Raw genomic sequence first — 21,626 nt, forward strand, 5'->3', positions numbered from 1 at the left:
TTTACCTGCCTCGGTCTGAAAAACAAAATCCCGATAATTAAATGGTTTTATTGGGAAAACCACAACGTTCCTGTGTTTGCGAAGTGTACATTTACAATGTTAACTATTTTCAGAAACGTAATTTCTTTACTTTTGATGTTGATATTCTCAGTGACAGAGGTAAGAGGGGGACATATAATGCGATTATAAAGCAATGTCACTTTCAAGGTTCACTTGAAATGTATTGGAGCATGAATAATGAAGTAGTATCTTTTGCAACTAAACGAAGCGATTTTATAATGAAGATGAATCCAAGAAAGATCACAATCAAGTCTGAACTGTTTCTTATATGTTACTTGGCTTGATTTCTCCAACATAAACGAGTGGTTGTGTGCATTGCGAAATAATAAAAAAATGTTTTAGAAAAAACATGGTCCCTCATAATTTCATGAAAATGCATAGCGTAAGAAGCTCATGATTGCGATAAAACATAAGTCGATAAATAAATAAAGAAATAACGTATCACCGTAATATGGTGAAGTTAACTCAATGGCCCTTTTGTATAGTATCTTTTCAGTTCCAGTCATGTTTACCTCCCTTGTCTGCCATCGTTGGAGCCTGCGTGAATTTTTGACATTATTTAAAGTAATGGAGATTGTCAGGTACTTGTATTATGCGTTAGGACTATAAATCAATTATTTATTTTGAATATATTATATGTTATTTATAAAATTCTTTCAATACACAAAGACATCTTAAAATCATTAAACTGTTAATGGAGGTAATGGTTCAAAGGAAGATGACCCAAAAGATGACTGATGTTGATTTGAAGAGAAATTATTGTAAAAGTCTACGACATCATGTCCAAAGTATATATTGCATTTCTCACAATTCCATTGACTCTCTTTGTCACACAAGCACAAACATAAAATAAACCTACATACCTTCATAATAAAGATAATATACACATTGAGACATTCTAGTCTTGGAATCGGCTAATGTGGGTATGTGGGAAAGCTTGCCAGCAGCTTCTCATGGGTCGGTGGTTCTTTCCGGGGTTTTCCAGGGTTCTTCCTCCATCATTAATACTGGCCGCCATGTATAGCCTATCGTGTGCTGAAAAATGGCATTAAACCCAACAACAACAACAACAAACACATTGAGACACATGTACATGCACACACACATATATATGTAGGTATTTACATATTTTATTGGGGCCTCAGGTGTCCAAGTTGTCTAAAGTGGTCACCATTCTGGACCACTGCCATTCAGTTCTGATTGCATTGCTTTGTGTCTCGGGTTCAGCTAATATGGTTACATGAGAAAGCTTGCCAGTAGCTTCCCATGTTGGTGGTTCTTCATGGGGTTTTCCTGGGTTCATCTTCCACCAGATATACCGGCGGCCATGTATAGCCTATTTAAACCCCACAATAACAGCAACAACAAATTTGATACAAGTCAGCTTGCCCAAGACAAGGTGATGAGAAATTTGAACTTGCCCTAGGAAGATTTGAGCTTACTCCAAATATATTATCCCAACATAAGTAAAACAAGAACACAAAATATATTTTAAGAAAATTGCATTACATTTTTTAAAACTTAAAAACCTGATGTTGATATGCCTTGCAATTTTGTCTGAAGTGAATTTGAGTTCTGGAAGTTCAGAGGTCATGCTACTAGGCAAAGTGGGCGACTAAGTTGCCAAAAAATGTAAACTTTGTCTTCTGTTAGGAAAGTGACAATGACTTCGCCCTGTGATGTTTTTTAGAGGAACATTAGATCACCACCCTTTTTGAGATGCTCCCTTGCCTTAGCCAGGTTAGTTCCAGAGTTATGTTATAACTTGAGGCAAAATGTAGGTTTTAAACCATCCAATAGTTGGTATTGATATCAGTTGCACCAACAGACTTGTACATTCACAGGCATGTGTTTTGATAGCTGATTGACCATTAACCCTTTCCCAGGTAAGTTAGCAACTATCACTGCCCTAGAACTGGCGCTGGCTTTAGAAAAGTTGTCACCCCAAAAATCAACAACCTCAATATTTTGTTGCCAATTTTTTTTATAAATGTTGCTATTTTCATAATACAGTACTATCTCTTTATCTTGACATCCTCTGGACCAAGGTAATGTTGTCAACATAAGCAGATGTTTAGATAAGGGGGGGAGGGGCTGAAATTTAATTGAAATTTTGCATACAAGTGAAGTCTTAAGAGCTGATCTGTTGTAGGTGACTAGGATTTACAGAGAGAGAGAAAAAACCAATGGAAATCTTGATTAAATGAAGACAACAAGCCTGAAATACACTTGTGTATTGACAAGTTACATTTGTGTAGTACACTCCATGATATGTTAAATAATGTACATGTAGATGAAAAATCCATGAATTCAAGAAATAGATCATGTTAGAAAATGTATGTATCAGTTAAATCCCCTTACAAAACGTATCTAACATATATACATAAATATATAAAAGGACCGCACCAGTGGCCTAGTGGTAAGAGCATCCGCCTCAGATGCGGGATGTCATGGGTTTGTTCTCTGGCAGAGTCAAACCAAAGACTTACAAAAATGGTACTAACAGCTGCCTTGCTTGGCACTCAGCATTAAGAGGTTAGTGTTAGGATTGGTCGGCCTGGTGTCAGGATAAAGTGACTGGGTGGGACATCATGCTACATGTCTGCAGCATGATGCCCCAGTGCTAGACATCATTATAAACTGTCACACTGCAGACATCGTAGCGATATGACTGAAAAATCCAAATCACACACACACACACATAAAAGAGACAGTAGTCCTCATTTGATCTACATCCCATTGTCAAGAAACACATTTCACACACAATTCACTCTGATATTCATTATCTTAAATATGTGTACATTTACTTAAATTGACAGTTACCAACATGGTGAGGCTACCAAGGGGATGAGACTATTCATAGGGAAATGAAAGCATGTGAGCAAAAATAAAAAGTTTAACAAACATTCTTGCGAGATGTCCCACCTTCATTTAACTTGACTGCCAGATATGTATTGTTTCAAAGTATTGGAAACTTAATTTGGATTTTTTTATGCCGCCATTTGTAGCAATTGCAAGCATGAATTTTTCTTTTTGCAAACGGGTAAATTTCACGGCACAAAAAATATGTTCCAATCACTATGAAAAATGAAACAATGCTTTTAGTAGTTTTACTTCAATTTGTTGCTGACTACCTTTGATCAGTGGTCATTGGTTTGCATGTGTTATTGCAGGTGCCCCTAAAGGCCCTATTTGAAGGACCGAAGAAATGTCTGTTATTGCTGCTGCAGCATCAAATAAATGTAAAGCATTGACTTAGACAGAATTTTTTGTTTATACGCTTAGTATATATTCAGAACGATCAGTGCTTCAGTGGTATTTAGCTTTCTCAGCAAAACTATTTTTTTCTGGTACATTGTTTTAAAAAATTGTTGCCATCGTCAATTCTTGTCATTCCCGTTCCTGCCCTCAGAGGTGGTTGATTGTAGCTAGTCAGGTGGCTTGACTTTGGGTTATATTACAGCATATTCTACTAAGATCGGACATCAGCATAAGCGGATTATGATACAACAATGCACTGTTAGGGTGATTTGTCACTGTCAACAAAAGATTTGATTATGTACCAATAGATTCCAGTGCAATTCATAAATAAGTTTTTGGCTTCCAGTCATGATGCCTTTGAATTTCTCCACTTCAAACCCAAGACTGCATATACAATTTTTAGCAGCCACAAATGTTATTGCCAAATCAATTGCCAGATGGTATATTTTGTCTCAAATAAGGGGAACAAAATCGCAATTTGTGACATTGGCAAAGCCCAGCATGATCCCTGCTGCCTGATTTCCACAAGTTATCCTTCTATGATAAAAACATACTAACTTGTGTTTCGAAACTTAAACTTAAGTAAATAGCCATTTGTGCTTTAAGAATAGAATCAGTGACATGAATATTTTAGCTGCCGCATGAACATTATTTTCTTCATAAAAATCAGTTTGGAACTTTAAGTGAACCTGTTATGGGGAAATGATGGTGGATATCACTGTGTCTTGGAAGTACCACTTTATCAGATTGTCTCTTTTCGTAAACAACTGGGCAAAGATATTTAGGAAAATACACAATTCATAGAAAGCAGAGTCTGAATATTACGTTATTGAAGGCTTAAAAGATGCAGTTACTTAGTTCAGAAACATATGGGACAATGCTGTGTTGTGGAATTTGAGAGATGCTCAATGGTCAAGGTTGTATTCTGAGTTCACTCATTTTTGTGAAAATATGAAGAAAAGAAAACAGTAAAGTTAATACTATTTAACCAGTGCCTAATGTTACTACATGTTTGTAGACAAATAATAAAACCTTTGCAATCCTATCAATGGACTGTTGTAATGAAGCTATAAAGTGAGTGGTTACATTAAGAAAAAATAGATGCACTTGCATGTTGGCTGTCGATTTGGTTGGAAAAAAGGGTTTTATTCATTCATTATACAACTTTAATTGCTTTGGACATTATGGTAAAGTTTTAACAGCAACAAAGAAATCAAGTTGAACAGTGTGATCTGAAAAACGTGTGCATTTGCTTTTATCTACATGGGATATGTGTTGTTTGCAACAAGTTTAGATTTTTTTTTCAACTGCCATTTTATAGCACACTTTCAGAAAGTAAAACCAAATTCTTGATTAAGGGTAGTTGATTAAGCAGTACTAGCTTGCAGTTACAATATTGTAATCCAGTTACTCAGTTAAAATTCATTACAATGTATAGCTTCTCTTGTTCTCTTTTTAAGTCATATTGCCAAAATACACTTCATATGAATATGATAGTTTTTAAACATGCACCAATGTGTTTAGAATACAGATGGAACTAGAGAAGTTTCTACTTGAAAATAAAGTATTGTTTAAAACTAATGTTAAATGCAACTATGGAAATAGAGGACATTATTCAAATAAGAGAATGTAAACAACACACACACACACACACACACAAAAATAGTGAATTTGTAAATCATGTGTGTGTGTGTATGTGTGTGATAACATTTCATGTTAAGTTTTGTGGATTTAATATTCTGTTACATTGGATAGAAATGTTATAACATGATACTGTGAAATATAATAAAATATTGTGAATTAAGGTCCAAAAATAATTGTATTTGCCCTGTCACAAGTCCAGAAATATAGAATATTCAGAATGAACTCCAGTAGTTTTTAATGTCCTTATATAACACAATGATGTAAACCAGAATTCTTTGAATGGCTTTTAAAAAAATCCAAAGTATTAATTTCAATGAATATTTTAAAAAATAGTTCTTCTTCAATCATATCTAATTTTGGCAACACAGCTGTTAACTCCATTTAAAATGGATTCCTGCAGACTGATCTAAAACATCAAATGAATTATTTATAAAATCCTTATTTATACACATTTTCACTTGACCTATGGCATACTAGAATAGGAGAACTCCATCAGAAAAACCTATTCTAATTTTAAAACAGACATGCCTTGAACTCAAAGCTATGTAAACAGTTCACAACTTGAAATCATGGACAAAAGTAAGCTATGTAAACATTTTGTTTACAACTTACAACCATGGATGAAAGTTAAGCACACAATAAAAATAAAGTATACATAGCATTACTCTTTCTTCAACAAAATAAAATGGGAATAATCAATATTTTATGAGCAATAAATCTTATTACAAATAAATTAAAAAACGCCCACTCTAAACTTTCCAATTTTATGTAATATATGGTTGATTGCTTGTCATATCAAGTTGTTGTACATAATTATTTAGTTACCTATCTGCCATATTTGCTGTCACAAGTTTTTTAAATTGTGTAACATGAATTGGCATCCTGCTTTAAAAATTAATAATGGGTACTCTTCTTTTTTCAGGTACTTGGTGAAATATGTCCAGATGGAGGAACGTAAGTTTTTCTTCTCTTTGGAGTCATCATATATACTTGGTTTAAAATCAAGTCCAACTGCAACTAAAATCCAGATCTTCCATTGCATGATGTGTGGCAGATTTGGGTCAGTGCAGTTTGTTAGGACAAATATTATAGACTCTGATTTGCTGATGCATTATGTGATCAAGATCACGATCTTTGTTGTTTGCATTTGGGCTTGACTTGAAAGTGAGTATATATGGTAAGTAAAAATTAGGGATATATGGGTAGGGAGATTTTTCTGGGTACTAGGTCCAGATTTCTTCACTCCATGTTGTCCAGTCCCCACCCCATATTTGCATTTTTGGTAACCAAACATTTTTTTTGAAAAAAAGATTGATTTATTACTGCTAGGCTGGGGGTAGTAACCCAGCAAGATTAAAATTTTGCATTAAAGCCTGGCCAGTTCAAATATATTTGGTTAGTGCCCGACCCAGCCAGGTCTGATTTATGGGGCCAAATTCCTGTCCCTCCCTAATAAGAACTGAACTTCATATTCCTGCCCCATGTGACTGAGGGGTCTAAGTCATGCACCATTACAGATCACTCACATATCTCACCTGCGTCCATATGAGTTTGAATTTTGGCCTGACCATTGTGGGTATGTGAGAAAGCTTGCCAGTAGCTTCCTATGATTTACTCAGTTTACTACATGTAGAAAAATTCAGAATTGGTTAATGTATAAATGAATATGCCTGTAGCTGTCATTGATACAAAAACTAAAATGTTCCAAGTAAATTATGTATTTCTACATCTCTGCATAACTCATTAGCCCCTGGAGGTTTTTGTTGGTTTCGCCTGAAATTCGAGTAGGAAACACATTTTGAAAGATATTTCTGAAAACTTCTTAATACATCGACTTCCAACAGATTTTCCATTAGATTAATGCCTAGTTGTGTTAGAAACAGCATTCTTCATTGGTTATTTTGCTCGTGCATGCACAGAAGGATAAAAGTTGGAGTTCTCTTTTTTTTTTTTTTTTTTTTTTTTTTGCTTAACGGACCCATCATTTTCATATTGAGACCACTCTTTATTCTGGCCAAAAAGTCTAAAATCCAGACACAAAATTGGATTCTGACCATGGGCAAATTTTGGGTAAAAAAAATAACAGGTCCAAAAAATGAGGTTTTACCCTCTGTATTTTGTAGTGCAACTAGAACTTTCAGATTATTTGGTATCATTGTATAGCTATATCTGTCTATCTTTCTATAATACCACCCACTTTAGTGTATCTTATATGACCTTGACGCTACAGAGCTCAGCAGTAGGCTACTACCTCCTGCCATGTAAATGTGGCGCCTGGGATTAATGAGTTAACATAAATTGTTTAGTTGGATTTTTCAGTTCTGTTCTTAAGTTTTGTACAGGATCTAATTGAATGTGGCATAGTTAGGAAGGGGCCTCAAGTGGCTGAGTGGTCAAAAGCGTTCTCCGTTACGGATCATTGCCATCTCATCTCTGTCTGCATGGGTTCGAGTCTCAGATTCAGCCAATGTGGGTATGTGAGAAAGCTTGCCAGTAGCTTCTCATGGGTCGGTGGTTCTTTCCGGGGGTTTTCCGGGTTCTTCCTCCACCATTAATACTGGCCGCCATGTATAGCCTATTGTGTGCTGAAAAATGGTGTTAAACCCTACAACAACAACATAGTTAGGAAAAAGCAGAGAAAATTGGTTATAGGGTGCATTACACCAGTTTGATTAACTGATAATGCTGATATAAATTTTTCTCAAATACAGTATTTACCTCTAAACAAAATGTTAAGCCTTTGATTAGCAACATTTTGTTTAAAGAAACACTGTTTCAAGCTTGAAAGCCACAGCATACCGTAGTTTCTTAGTTGTTGTAGATCCTACAAATCATCCCAGGCACATGTCCAAACAGTATGTCGGGTTCAGTTCTTTATTTTTCATCATGTGCATATACATAACACTACAGAACAGTGCCACAACAATGCAAGGAATGTTTTAGTGGAACTGTCTGATACCTTCATCAAAAACTTCACCTAGAAGCCTAATCCTGTCACAGTAAGCGGTAACAGACATACAGTAAATAATTGCTGCTGTGGCCTAGTGCTTGGAGTGTCTGTCCCGGATATGGGAGGTTGTGGGTTTGAACCCCTGACCGAGTTATACCAAAGAAGACTTCTAAAAATGGTACTAACAGCTGCCTCGGTATGCGCTCAGCATTAAGATGTTAGTATTAGGATGGGTCATCCTAGTGTCAAGATAATGTGACTGGGTGGGACATCATGCTACATGTCTGTGGCATGATGCCACAGTGCTAGACATCAGTTTAAACTGTCACACTGCAGACATCATAGTGATATGATTGAAAAACTTGTTAAAGCTACGTTAAAAATCTAAATCACACACACACACACACACACACACACACACCAAATGAAAGTATCACAGTTTGAGCAAGGTACAAAATACACATTATAATAGATGTCAGCTGGTCAGTAAGCACCACAGGTAGATAATAGGGGTATGGTTGAGATAAAACTCATTTCAGTTAAATGGTTTGATTGTTGTAAACTATGTTCATGTTTAGAACATCTGGTAAATATTGCAGGTTTAAAATGGGAATCAGATTTGTTTTAATTGTTGTTGTTGATGTGGGTTTAACACCATTTTTGAGCACATGATAGGCTTTACATGACAGCAAGTATAACTGGTGGAGGAAGAACCTGGAAAAATCTTGGTAAGACCACCAACTCATGGGAAGCTACTTGCAAGTTTTCTCACATACCCTCTTTGGCAAGCCTGAAATCTGAACCTGGTCAGATGGCAGAGGTCAGATGGCAGTGATTGGTAAAGGCAAGTGCTTTAGACCACTTGGCCATCCGTGACTCCTAACTTGTAAGTAGTTCCTTTCTGATGTTATGAACCTAGACTACCCGGGGTATGCATTTTATTCTTGCAGGCATCTGACTAGTTGTTTCGTATACAGACTGGTTTTGAACTAACAACTTTTAGCTTTTTGCATTGCATCACATGATACCATTTTAACAATTGTAAGACTTTGTACACAATTTTAATAATATGCTAGTGTGATTTAGTTAGGAGACTTCATCTGAGTATTTTAATTCCTGACTTGTCTGAAGCCTCATTTTGGGTCAAATAGAGACCACATTCCAAATTCATTGTATAAATGACAATGTGACATGAGTTTGCTGTTTATCAAACTGAGCCAATTTTGTGCAGCCCAAGGCTGTTACAAACCATGAATTTATATACTCAATGGAGGAGGATTGTTAACTCATCTAGACATAAGACCATGTGAGCTTTGCATATATTGTGCATTGTCTTCGAGCAGTTGCTATTTTAAACTTCACAAAAGCAACTGGACCTTTTGCGATCTAATTTGGTACAGAGAATCGTGGCAGATATTTTTATAAGTGGTGCCATTCAGATGTCAGTTATGGTTGTTATTAATAAAAATTGTATTTAAAAATCCTTTCAGTTACTTCTTTTCAAAAACCACTGAACAGATTTGATTAAATTTGATAGAAAGCTTTTTGACAGGAAGACCTTAAAGTTTTTGCTAGTGATGCTGATCCAGATGTGGCCACCATTACTAAAAATTTAAAGCTGCTATGACAGACAATAGAAAAACTTTGATGTCTCCAAAACTGCTGAATAGTGTTACAACTCTCTGGTCTTAAACTAAGTAACAGAAAAGAGTGAAAACCAACAAGTTTTGTTAACGTTCAACAAATAATTTATTTCCCAAGAATATAAAGTGAAAATGTAAAACGATCTTACATTATTGTGAATTAAATCCAAATAGTCCTAAATGTTCTATCACAAGTCCAAAAGTATAGAGTATTTTGAACATATTTGAGTGGTGTTCAGAATTAATTCCAATTTTGAAAGTGTTGATTTGCTAGAAGCCTTTAATGTGCTGGTATGCCAAAAGTCTTTATGTATTACATTGAGATAATCAGAAATGTCTATGAATGAATTCACAGTAGACACCAAAAAGTGATTTAGTCCTTAAAATCAAAGAGCACATTGTAATTCCAGTGAATAATTTAAATAAATAAATCCTCTCAGTTAAAACTGATTCCACTTAAGATGTTATGATAGGAATGACCAATTCAAATATAATGAACCTTAATATAAAAACCTAAGATACAATTTGAGAACTAGGATCAATGTCAAAAGTTTATTTCCAGAACATTCTAAGTTATAAACAATCTTTATATAGATCCCCACTACTCTTGTCACCTAAATGGAAATTTCCATCAAACTGGAACAGACATCATTTCTAGAAAATTCTACAGAAATTTTACAGAAAGAATCCAGGCATAGAAGTCATTTTTGGCATTTACAGATGATGTTGATTCACCTTCGAATATCGCAGACATTACTACAAATAGACAAATAATTTATATGCCAGTTTGGTTGGTAAGCAAGTAGGGGTGAAGGTAATTCCACATTTAATACATTATTTGCTACATCATACCAAGGAAATATGAGCTAAGCACCTTTTCCAAGGACACACTGAGGCATCCATCATTGCCCAGCTTCAGCAGGTATTGAACCCATGATTCTTGGATTCTGAATCAAATGCTCTTCCAATTGAGCTACCATGGCTTCCTGGCAGTAACCTATATTTAGGGAATTGTTGAAAATCACAGGCTTGGGATTATGAGGAGTTTTCCCCTTTGCAGAAAAAATTAGAACAGATTGAAAAAAATAATTTTATTGTATTTCATTTTTTTTTGGTACCCTTTAACTTTTGGACACAATCCAGTTATCAAAAGAATACATGTAATTTAAATGTATCATGTTTTTTCGTACATGTCACTTTGCATTTTTCAAAAAATCCATATAAATTTTCTGCTAAGAAGATTTATGTTTGCAAAGTAAATCGAAAATACCACCATATTGCCATTTTGTTTTTATAAAAATTACTAATTAATTGTTGGTGAGAAAATACAGTGATTGATGCATAAGCTCTCTTATTGTCATTACAATATCTACTGGTGTTTATTAACAAATGGACAAAGGCCTTCACAGAACAGATCTTCAAATACTATCGTTAATTAGTTTTCCTTATTAAGTCCGTCACCATAACAAAACACCACGTGCGTTTTAAAATGAGTTTGGATGCCCTTTGATGTTTTTTTATCCAACTAAAATTATATCTCAGTACAACCTAAAGTGAAGACCACAGACCATTGATCAACTAGTCTTATTGTTTCATTATAGTCATACAAACGTAAAATATAAAAACCTTGTCATTTTCTGTCATTAATTTGAAAGTCACAAGACTCCGTTAAATCAATTTGTGTATGTATATATATGTGTGTGTGTATATATATATATATATATATACTATCTTTTAATTGCTTGTACTGTTTTGACTTGGATATAATTAATATTTTATTGCAAATATATTCTACGATATACCCATCTATTGTTATCTTTATTGGCGAGTTCAAATAACAAGTAATGCATATGATTGCTTGTCCTTATAACATCTGCTGTATGGACAATGGCTTCAATAATACATTGACAGATTTTCATTTCCCTAAAGAGAGCCTCATTTCCCTACTTGCACTCTCACTGATTTGACCTCTTCTGTCGATTCTTGCCCTCTCTGGTCTCAACTGGAATAACCAAAGCGCTAAGAATGTTTAATTACGGTATAAATAACACTGCATAGCCATTTGGTTGTTGTGACAATTTATATCGTAATTAAAACAAGAATGAATTGTTGATTTAGTTGTGTTAGTTGATAATGGAATGTAGTCTGGTCATAGTACATGAGGATTATCACAGTCATCAGGTAGCTGAAAATAGCCTCTTTGCAAAAGCTATGAATAAAAACCACCCAAAATAAATACGGTCTTGTACACTGACACAGTTTTGTTTCATCTCTCTCTCGCACAAAGAAACACATGCTCGCACATATTAACTAAAACATGATTTCAGGTTCTTTATTTTTTTATTGCGATAATGAGGTTATTGAGAATACAAGTTGCACTGAATTTCATGACCGTGTGGACTGGTATCATTGCACACAATTTACCAATAAAAAATATCCATCATTAATACATGATCAAATGATCTCTATCTCTCTCTCTGTGTCTTTTTCACTAATAAAGCAGAATGAGACATAAAATATACATTTACTTTGTATGTTTGTACCGTTTGGTTGTCGAGTAGCACGTGTTCTGCAGAACTTGTTTGGGTACAATCCCTTTATTTTTCATACATGGTCATTACAACAAAATGATATTTATTTTACGTATAATTTTTCGTACACTGAAATTAATTAATTTGTTGTATACAAAAAATTACATGAAATATGGTATTATACAATAGTAGATTCATAAATTGCAATAAAAGAAATTCTTTGAAAAATTTGCAAAATAATACACCTTATCGATTAAATTAAATATATAATGTGATGCCAAAGAAAATTATAAAATAAAAAAATTACAAGTAACACTTAAAGTAATTGAAATAAATATTCAATAAGATTAGGGAATTGGGCAGTTGTGAAGTGTATGCAGTCTTGGGGTGAATTTACTGTGCTGTGTCCTTTTGTAAGCTGTTTTTATTGACCATGAAACACTAGACAAAGTCACTATGTACCATAAAATGTGTTACGTATTTAGACTCAAATAAACAGTAACACAGAAAGAGTGAAAACAACAAGCTTTTTAAAATTTAACAAATAATTTTATTTTTCTGGAAAAATTCTGTAAAAATGAAAAAAGGAGAACTTACGGTTTCAAGAATCCAATCCAAAAATAATCTTAGAATAATCCATGAATTATTTTGCAAAAGTCCTAGTAACAAATGTTCTAATAATTTCAAGTTCAAATCCTGATGGAAAATCCAAGATGGATGACAATGACGTATGCTGCAGTAAGTACTTTGCTTATCTGCAGTTCCTTGTAGAAATACAAATAATGGCACTCCGGTGTTGGAAATCCAAATTAAATTTGTAAGCAATGTCTTTCCAAAATTCTGTGTGAGCACTCCTCAAAATATTTCCAGAGAAAAAAAGAATTAATCCTTTTGAAATCCAACTGATCTGAAGAAAATTATAGCTCAAATCTGGTTACATCAGATTAACTTGACATCAGTGAAAAGCCCAAAACTGAGAGATCTCCCTCTAAAACAAAGGTTATAATGTATTATAAGATGCAGTTTAAACATTACCCCAAGTTGCGAAATCAGAAGGGGGGTCACGTGATCATGTTTATATCACATACACAGAATATGGCCTTTATTAGACCAATAATTTTCTCTAAGAAATAAAAAAATAAAAAAAGTTGTTTACATCTTAAACCCAAAGTCATGACCTTGACAACAACCAATCATTTTAAAATAAAATACAACTTTGTTTACTAATTTTGAATCAAGGTCAGCATCCAGGCCAACACCTGGTGTTTATGAAAAGAAGGATTCAGGTCAACCATTTTTCTGGGAAAATATCATCTCCAGTGAATAAATTTACATTATAATAGCATATAATATAATAAAAAATTTTACACTGACAAACAATTAAATTGAAATAAATATGAGTTAAATCAGATATACGTAAGAAAAGGTATTGCCATATTAAAATATCTGATGTATATGTTTTTATGGTATTACATGTAGCTGTTTATTTGATGGTTTTTCATACATTATATGCTGTGAATGACATTAATCACAAATTGTTAAAAAATTATATTTTAGCATTTGATAAAAAAGAAACAATAACCTAAAATGCTTTTCTGCTGAAACACTTCCAGATGTAATTTTCCGGAAATAACAACACAAAATAAAATCATTGTCGTAATGTTATGACAAGGTTGAATTTCATATTGTTCGTAAGTGACATTATTAGACATCACACCCGCTAAGATGCTGACTATTTCTCCCATTATTTTTTGGTACCTATTTGACACAGACTGGACCTATCATGGACTGAACACATAAAACATATGAGTAAAAAATACAATTCAGGTTTATGGCTGCTCAGTAGGATAAGACATTTTCTACCTGAAAGGCACAAAAAACTATTTTATAACAATTACATATGACCCTATTTAGACTACTGTAACACAGTATGGGGTAATTCAGATGATAAAAACGTAGAAAAGCTGGCACATCTTCAAAGAGCTTTTGGGCTAATATCAGTGTAGAAAGAAAGCAAAGAAAATTTAGCTGGCAAGTTAAAAATATTACCTATTAAAGACCAAATCCATTTGAGAAAAGCCAAATGAATGTACAGGATACACAATAATAGTGCTACTGAATATTTACAATCACTATTCCAGTATAGGCAGACCGCTTCGGTGGCCTTGTGGTTAGAGTGCCCGCATGGGATGCAGGAGGTTGTGGGTTCGATCCCCGGTTGAGTCGTACCAAAGACATACAAAAATTATACTAACAGCTACATTGCTTGGCGCTCAGCATTAAGGGGTTATTGTTAGGACAGGTCGACATGGTGTCAGAATAATGTGACTGGTTGAGACATGTGCATCTACAGCTTGTTGCCCCAGTTCTAGACATCACTATGAACTGTCACACTGCAGACATTGTAGCGATATGACTGAAAAAGTGTTAAAAATCCAAATCACACACACACCAGTATAGGCTACCTGGCAATACTCCCCACCTGCGATCCATGTCTACCAAACAGTATAAAATTTCCAAGTCAAATAAGGAATTATTTAAAACAAGTTTCCACTACTCTGGAACTTTGCTCTAGAATAGTGTTCCAGTTGAGATTAGAAATGCCCACTCTATTTCCTTCTTCCAAATCCAATATATCCAGTGGCTTCAGAGATGCAGCTAAAATAAAGAAATTCTTTTGTATGAGGGCCTCAAGGTAGATTAGTTCTTAGCTAATTGTGTTACCCTCTTTAAATAGAGTCATTATTATTATTATTATTAAAGCATGATTCTGTAATGGCTACACATGTGTACTGTTTGCTAACAGCTAGGGATGAAATGATACACATGTGCCACTTATCAATATGATTCATGATACACAGTCTGCCATACAATACATATCGATCAGTGTATCCCCTAGGGGTGTAATACCAAGAGCTAAAAGTCTCCTTGGAGTCAAAACTGGGGGTCTGACTGAGTAAAACACAAAATTTGGTATTAAAATTGGGGGTTAAATTAAAAACGGGGGGGTTTGAAGAGCAAATGAGGGTAAAGGGAAACACTGATATCGATATACATATCAACTTGATGGTCTTTCTATCTTTGGAAGGAGGTGTATATTAACATTCTTGGTTGTATTTTTGGTATACTACAGACATATAGTTATCATATTACATGCAATTCTCATTGATGAGAAGATATCAACAGTACTTTCAAACAGAATACCTTTTGGTTGCAGTCAGTTTTATCCAGCGTTTTAGGCCATTTAATGGTGGATCTATTTAACTCTCATTGTTTTGTACAACATGGATGTTTTGAAAACATATTATTACGAGTTTCGTGTCTCAGTTACAGTTGGAAGACATTACGATGTTATCTTCAAAACAGAAGAAATAACGCAATTTCCTCATGCAAAGAAAATGCCGTTTAGAACAAATCTGGGCATTGGGAATAAGGTTGAATACCAACAAATTCTCACATTTTATTTACAGCAGATGTACATGACTGCTGCAGTCACTGGTACTAGTAATTGTTAGGAAAACTATTGACTACACCTAGTCCTATTCTACAATTTTCTTTTAACTTACGCAAGGTGATAAACTTGAGTGGTTTGAAATCTGCCCCATTGCTCATTCTGTGCTAATTTCATTTACTCCATCATCACCATCATTCAATAGTTTAATATCTCTGCATAAAAAAGAGAAATTCCAAATTGGTTTCACATGTACAATTTAGGGAGAGATGATGACAGGATTTTATCATAAGGGAAACCTCCCCCTTCATCAAAGAAAAAAGGAGTGGAGGAAGAAATGGTCAAAGGTTATTATTTATCAAAACTTCAGTATCTTTCTCTCTTTCTTCCTGCTCCATATTGCTATAGCTCTACTGAAATCAGCATCTTTGACAGATGTCACTTCTAGTTGTATAAGCATTAATTTGTTAATTCTGAGCATACTCTGCTCCTTTTCTTTGTATCAGTATTGTTCTGTGCTTCTTTCTGAAGGTCATATACATTGCCACTTGGTCAGCTTGAATATGTTGGGAAACTGATCTTTCTGACTGTTATGTACAATTTTCCAGAGATCACACATATTATCATTTGGATACATCTGCTCCAAAATAGGAATTTTTCACTAACATAAATCTCCTTTGTTAAATCAGTAGTTTACTGACTACTATTCTAAATTTCTTATCAGTTCCATAATGCTGTATAAGGGTATTTAGTCTATCAGTGCTTGTGCAGACAGGTATTAAAATAAATGTATTTACTTCTTAATTGCATTTTGTAACCCTTATTTTATTCAATTTATCTTAACCCATATATGGATACATGTATATGGTTTTGTAGCATATGATCCGCAGGGCAAATTTGATCAAATGAAAAAATGAAAATTGCATTTAAATTGTATTTTAATTAGGCTCAGTATTCTGCCCTTTGTAAATATTTAATTTTGAAATATCACTGAAAGGGTCATGCCTTGGCATCTGTTTTTTTCCATCCATCCAGCAGATACATCTGACTCGTATTTAACACCTTTTCAGGCTCAAAATCATTCACTGGTGTCTCTATTACTGATTTCCCAGCTCCAATAATCTGATTTACTTCATCACTTTCAAAATTATTGTCTTCATCAGTATCATAAGCAAGTATTTGCCAAATGAAATTGTAATGAACCACACTGGGAATCAGACATTTTGGGTTTTCTAGGTAGCCTGTAATTTAAACATGCAGTTATAAAACTTTCTTCATGAATGGTTCAAACTACACCATAACATTTATTCCTGGGAATGTTGTTCTAATCAAATTTAGTTTTCGCAATCATTCATATTGTGTTTGAAAAACCCAGATGTGGAACAGTTGCTACCCAAAAAACAGATGTCTTGACATGAATAGTTAAATAAAAATTGAATACTTCCTGAAGCACATTTTCATATGTGGGACTTTCAATGAATTTGCAGGAGTTTTCACTTTTCACTGTTCTCCAAGTGCACAAATTCATACAATTTTTGCATGATTTGTGCAATGGCACTTGACATATCTAATGACTTTCCCATGAAGTCTCTCTGCTGCTCCGCCAGTACTTCCTATTTGTCACACACAGAATAAACTAGATTGATTTCTGATTTGTGGTTATTGTTTAACCTGGAGTGGAACAAGCAATAACAACAATTGAGAGTTCATTGTAGTTTTCAAATTGACCAAAGGAGTCAAGCTACAATTCATAGTAGAAACTTCGTGTGAAAGTGGTTATTAAATGATAATTAAAGTACTTCATCATACACGTGGAACATATTCAGAATGTATAGTATATGCTGAACATACGTCTGCCTCTGGGTTAAGATAATTACCATGAAATGAAGGCAGGCCAGATTACGAACCATGTTACTTTGTGTCAACTTGTAGCTGGAGAGTGAGTATTCTCAAATAATCTTTTTTGTTTTTACTAATAAACATGAGGGCCTGCAACTGAAAATGTAATTTCAAATGAATTATAATTTTACAGAATAACGAGGCAACTAATAATAATTATTCATGACTGTTGAAAACTAAAATAACATGCATACAGTATAATTTTTTTATTATATTCTCATTTTTTCCCCCGTTAACTTTACATTGTCAGAATCGTTCAATATTACCCAATACTGAACTCACATGACAATACACATATAGCATTCATGTGCATAAAGGAGGTACTTTCTATTGTAAACAAACAATGGATGCAGATGCCAACACTTTTGATTTGTACACAAATCATGTACACTCGCGTAAGAGGCTCTTTTCGTTGTGGTGGTTTAAATTTGTTTCTGAATGAACTAAAACATGTTTCGTGGACTGCAAAAAAAAACCCTCAGCTGTTTTGGCACATTCCACGTTGATACAATGTTACGGATTTAGACTAGCTACATTATATAACATTATATATACTTACAGTTTTACATCCTGAATTTCCTCAAAATGTATTTTCTTAATTCTGCAAATCCGAATTACATGAGCCATGTCAAAGGTTTTCAATCTGGACTACACATTTCGAAATTCTGCTGTAATTTTGATTATAAGTGCAATTGCATCCTCCTTACTGCACTCAAAATGAAATAAGCATTAAATTCCATAGCGTCTTTTTGATAATTACAATTGAAAGACTTCATATTTTTCCCACATTATGATTTGAAACATTCAATGACAGAAACAGAAAAACATTTGCAGATGTAAACACGCTTCTCCCATGCCACTTCAATCTGATGTATTTCATGTATAATTTGCACAGATGAATCCAGTCCAAAATCACAAATTTTCGTCGAATTGAAACAAAATACCAAAGTATATTCGTTCCAGATCAAATGGAAAAGTTGTTGCAATGCGCATTCATTCACAATATGACTGCAAATTTCAATTTTAACTAGACATGCCATTTTCTTTCGAAAGTTATGTCGAGTGTGCGACTAAGTTCAAATTTATCTGGGCGGAGTTATGTGCACATTAATATTGATGTTATTGTGTAATGACGAATCTGCGCTTGTGAATTTAGTTTGGAATATGGCATTCATTCATTTATGTTGTTTCGTGTAGTGTATTTTGTTTATGTAATTAAACCTTAGGTAGAATAAAAAAATGAGCATATAATAAAAAGGTTACTGCATTTGTATGGGAAAATATGAACTCGTTTTGTCAGAAGGATATGCTGCACTCCCATGGTCATGCAGTATTCCATCCCAAAACTCGTTCATATTTTCCCATACAAATGCAGTAACCTATAAGTATCAATTCTCCGTCTCTTGTATCAATATGTGTATTGTTTCAGCAAAAGTATCGATGTATCTATGAACTGTTTCAGCTCTACTAACAATAGTTGGTTCAGATATACAGAAAGCAATATCAGATGCAAATCATGCAAGTAATGATGTAGAAGATGGATATCAGACTATTGTATAACATCATATTGTTGAATAATACTTTTTTTCCTTGGAGGAATAAAATTTGGTCGTGCAACCATGTTTCACTTTCAGTAAGTGGAGTGTGATTTTTTTAAAATGCCTAATACTAAAAAGACACGATGGCAGTTAAGGGCTGCAAACTTGTCTTTCCATTCTACTGTTTCAATAAAATTTTGTTTTCATAGGCTGATATATGTCACTTGGCTGGTGAGAAATATCACACCCACTCATCTTCAGTTTAATTTTTCTGACTCTCAGAATTAAGCATTGATGAAAATAAAAAATTCTACAAACCATGAAAATTGATTTGAATGAAAATAAGTGAATTAACTGTATCTTTTTTCCACTTTTACTTTAAAATTCCCAATACCAACAAATGAGAGATGTGCAGTGGTCCCTCGCTATAAAGCATCCTAATATAATATGGTCTCTGATGTAACACTTGTATGTCCATGAATCCCCTTATACTTGTTGAATTGTATTTTTGTATGCTCCACTATAATACATCCATGCTTTTTTGACTTTCATTAACAAGCATATAGTGAGGGACAACTGTGTATAGACCACACTGATTAGCTAAAAATGCCTTTTTACCAGTTTAACAATCTATGCACAAGTTTTATAAACTAATTCAAACCTTGGAAGTAGATATTTATTTTATTATTATCCAAAACTTCTGATTTTCCCAAATCTATGGACCCACTTCAGAATACCTTGTAATGGACTTTATGTTTTTTTAATATTTTTTTTTTCAGATGGGGGGGAAAAACTATTTGATTTTGTCAGATTTATATGCTGTTATTTTCTTTCATAAGACATCAATTTTGTATTTTAAAATCAGAAAGGAATTTAAGTTTTTAATTTTACTAATATAACGAAAGGATTTAGAGTGGATATGGTTTGCTTTAAACGCAAAGTAAATGTCTTTTTGCAGCTGTACAAGTCCGATGCGTTGCTGTGGGCGTACATGCTGCTATGAAGCAGATGATCTGGATGACACAAGGAGTCATTACTCCTATGGTTACAGACTTTCTATCTGGAATATGTGGTACTTCTGGTAAGGAGAGACAAAATAATGCCATGGTGTCTTTAATGTTATAATGTTAATTCACTTCTGTTTGTTGGGTACCAGTATTTGTGATTTTTGTAGTTGCTGCACACCATAAATTAAAAACCCCAACAAGCAACGATTATAATGTGGGAATTTATAGAGTGCATTCTCAAATCCACAAATTTGAGTACTGATATTTTTTTTGCATGTCCAATAAAATTTATATCACCTAATGAAGATAAAAAAATTCATTGTACACTACCTTAATTTATACCCATTCATGTACAATAAATTCATTGTGCACTATCTTAATTTATACCCATTCATGTTAAATAAATTCATTGTACACTATCTTAATTTATACCCATTCATGTACAATAAATTCATTGTACACTATCTTAATGTATACCCATTCATGTACAATAAATTCATTGTACACTATCTTAATTTATACCCATTCATGTTAAATAAATTCATTGTACACTATCTTAATGTATACCCATTCATGTACAATAAATTCATTGTACACTATCTTAATTTATACCCATTCATCTACAATAAATTCATTGCACACTATCTTAATTTATACCCATTCATCTACAATAAATTCATTGTACACTATCTTAATTTATACCCATTCATGTTAAATAAATTCATTGTACACTATCTTAATTGGGGCCTCGAGTGGCCGAGTGGTCTTAAGCGCTCACCATTCCGGATCACTGCCATCTCACCTCTCTCTGCATAGGCTCGAGTCCAAGGATCGGCTAGCGTGGGTATGTGGGAAAGCCTGTCAGTAGCTTCTCGTGGGTCATTGGTTCTTCCCTGGGTTCTTCCTCCACCAGCTATACTGGCTGCCATCTTGTGCTGAAAATGGCGTTAAACACTAGAACAACCACTATCTTAATTTATTCCCATTCATGTACAATTCCTCAGGAATGACTATAGTTTGTCATCCCATACATATAGTGACAGCATAGAAATTGAGGTATTGTGGTGCATGTGCTTGCAGTGGATCAGTTTGGATTATCGCTTTAATAATATATTTAATAATACTGTAAAATAATCTCTGTTGCTGGGTGTGACTTGCAACAATGAGTCTTTTTTTTTTCTTTGAAATTTTAGTAACTGTAATACATTAGTGCTATTATTGCATTGCTTTGTCTTTCCTGGTGCTAGTCCCCTGTTGAAGGAAATTAATCCCTTTGCTATTTAGTAACTGGAGGACTAGAATAAAGCAAAATATGATCCCAGGATGAGATTTCATCTTTTATTTTCTTGTATTTCTTGTATTCATTTCAGCCTTCAGTAATGTCTAAAATTGTTGGCAAATGTGGTCATAAAAGGCAAGGTGGTCCCAGTCCACTTATGTATGTACACACATGCACTTGTACACACACACATACGGTTTCTGTATGCATGGATGGTTGTCCCATTTGTTGCTTGTGGCCCAGGAAAGTTTATGACTTGATGGAAAGTTGTTGGTTATATAGGGCCAGGAAGAAGGGTCCTGTTTCTTATTTCTTATCTTTCTTTCTCCTTATCTCAGAAGCCCCCACCACCACCACCTTGAT

At 34.1% G+C, this 21,626-nt stretch overlaps 1 protein-coding gene across 2 annotated transcripts in view; it reads left to right on the forward strand.

The window, feature by feature from the left end:
- The window catches only part of LOC149776321 (uncharacterized), a 44,315-nt gene continuing 22,689 nt past the window's right edge, over nucleotides 1-21,626 (forward strand). Inside the window, exons 1-3 of one of the 2 annotated variants that reach the window (XM_089942807.1) lie at nucleotides 1-159; nucleotides 5,888-5,919; nucleotides 19,936-20,058. In XM_089942807.1, the coding sequence (XP_089798933.1) occupies nucleotides 97-159; nucleotides 5,888-5,919; nucleotides 19,936-20,058 (218 nt within the window). In that variant the 5' untranslated portion in view covers nucleotides 1-96. Of the gene's footprint in view, nucleotides 160-538; nucleotides 642-5,887; nucleotides 5,920-19,935; nucleotides 20,059-21,626 lie in introns of those variants that run through there. The other variant, XM_089942808.1, reaches the window with a different exon arrangement.

The sequence above is a fragment of the Sinohyriopsis cumingii genome, chromosome 18, assembly GCF_028554795.1.
Source record: "Sinohyriopsis cumingii isolate HCF-2022 chromosome 18, ASM2855479v2, whole genome shotgun sequence".
Taxonomy (NCBI): Eukaryota; Metazoa; Mollusca; class Bivalvia; order Unionida; family Unionidae; genus Sinohyriopsis; species Sinohyriopsis cumingii.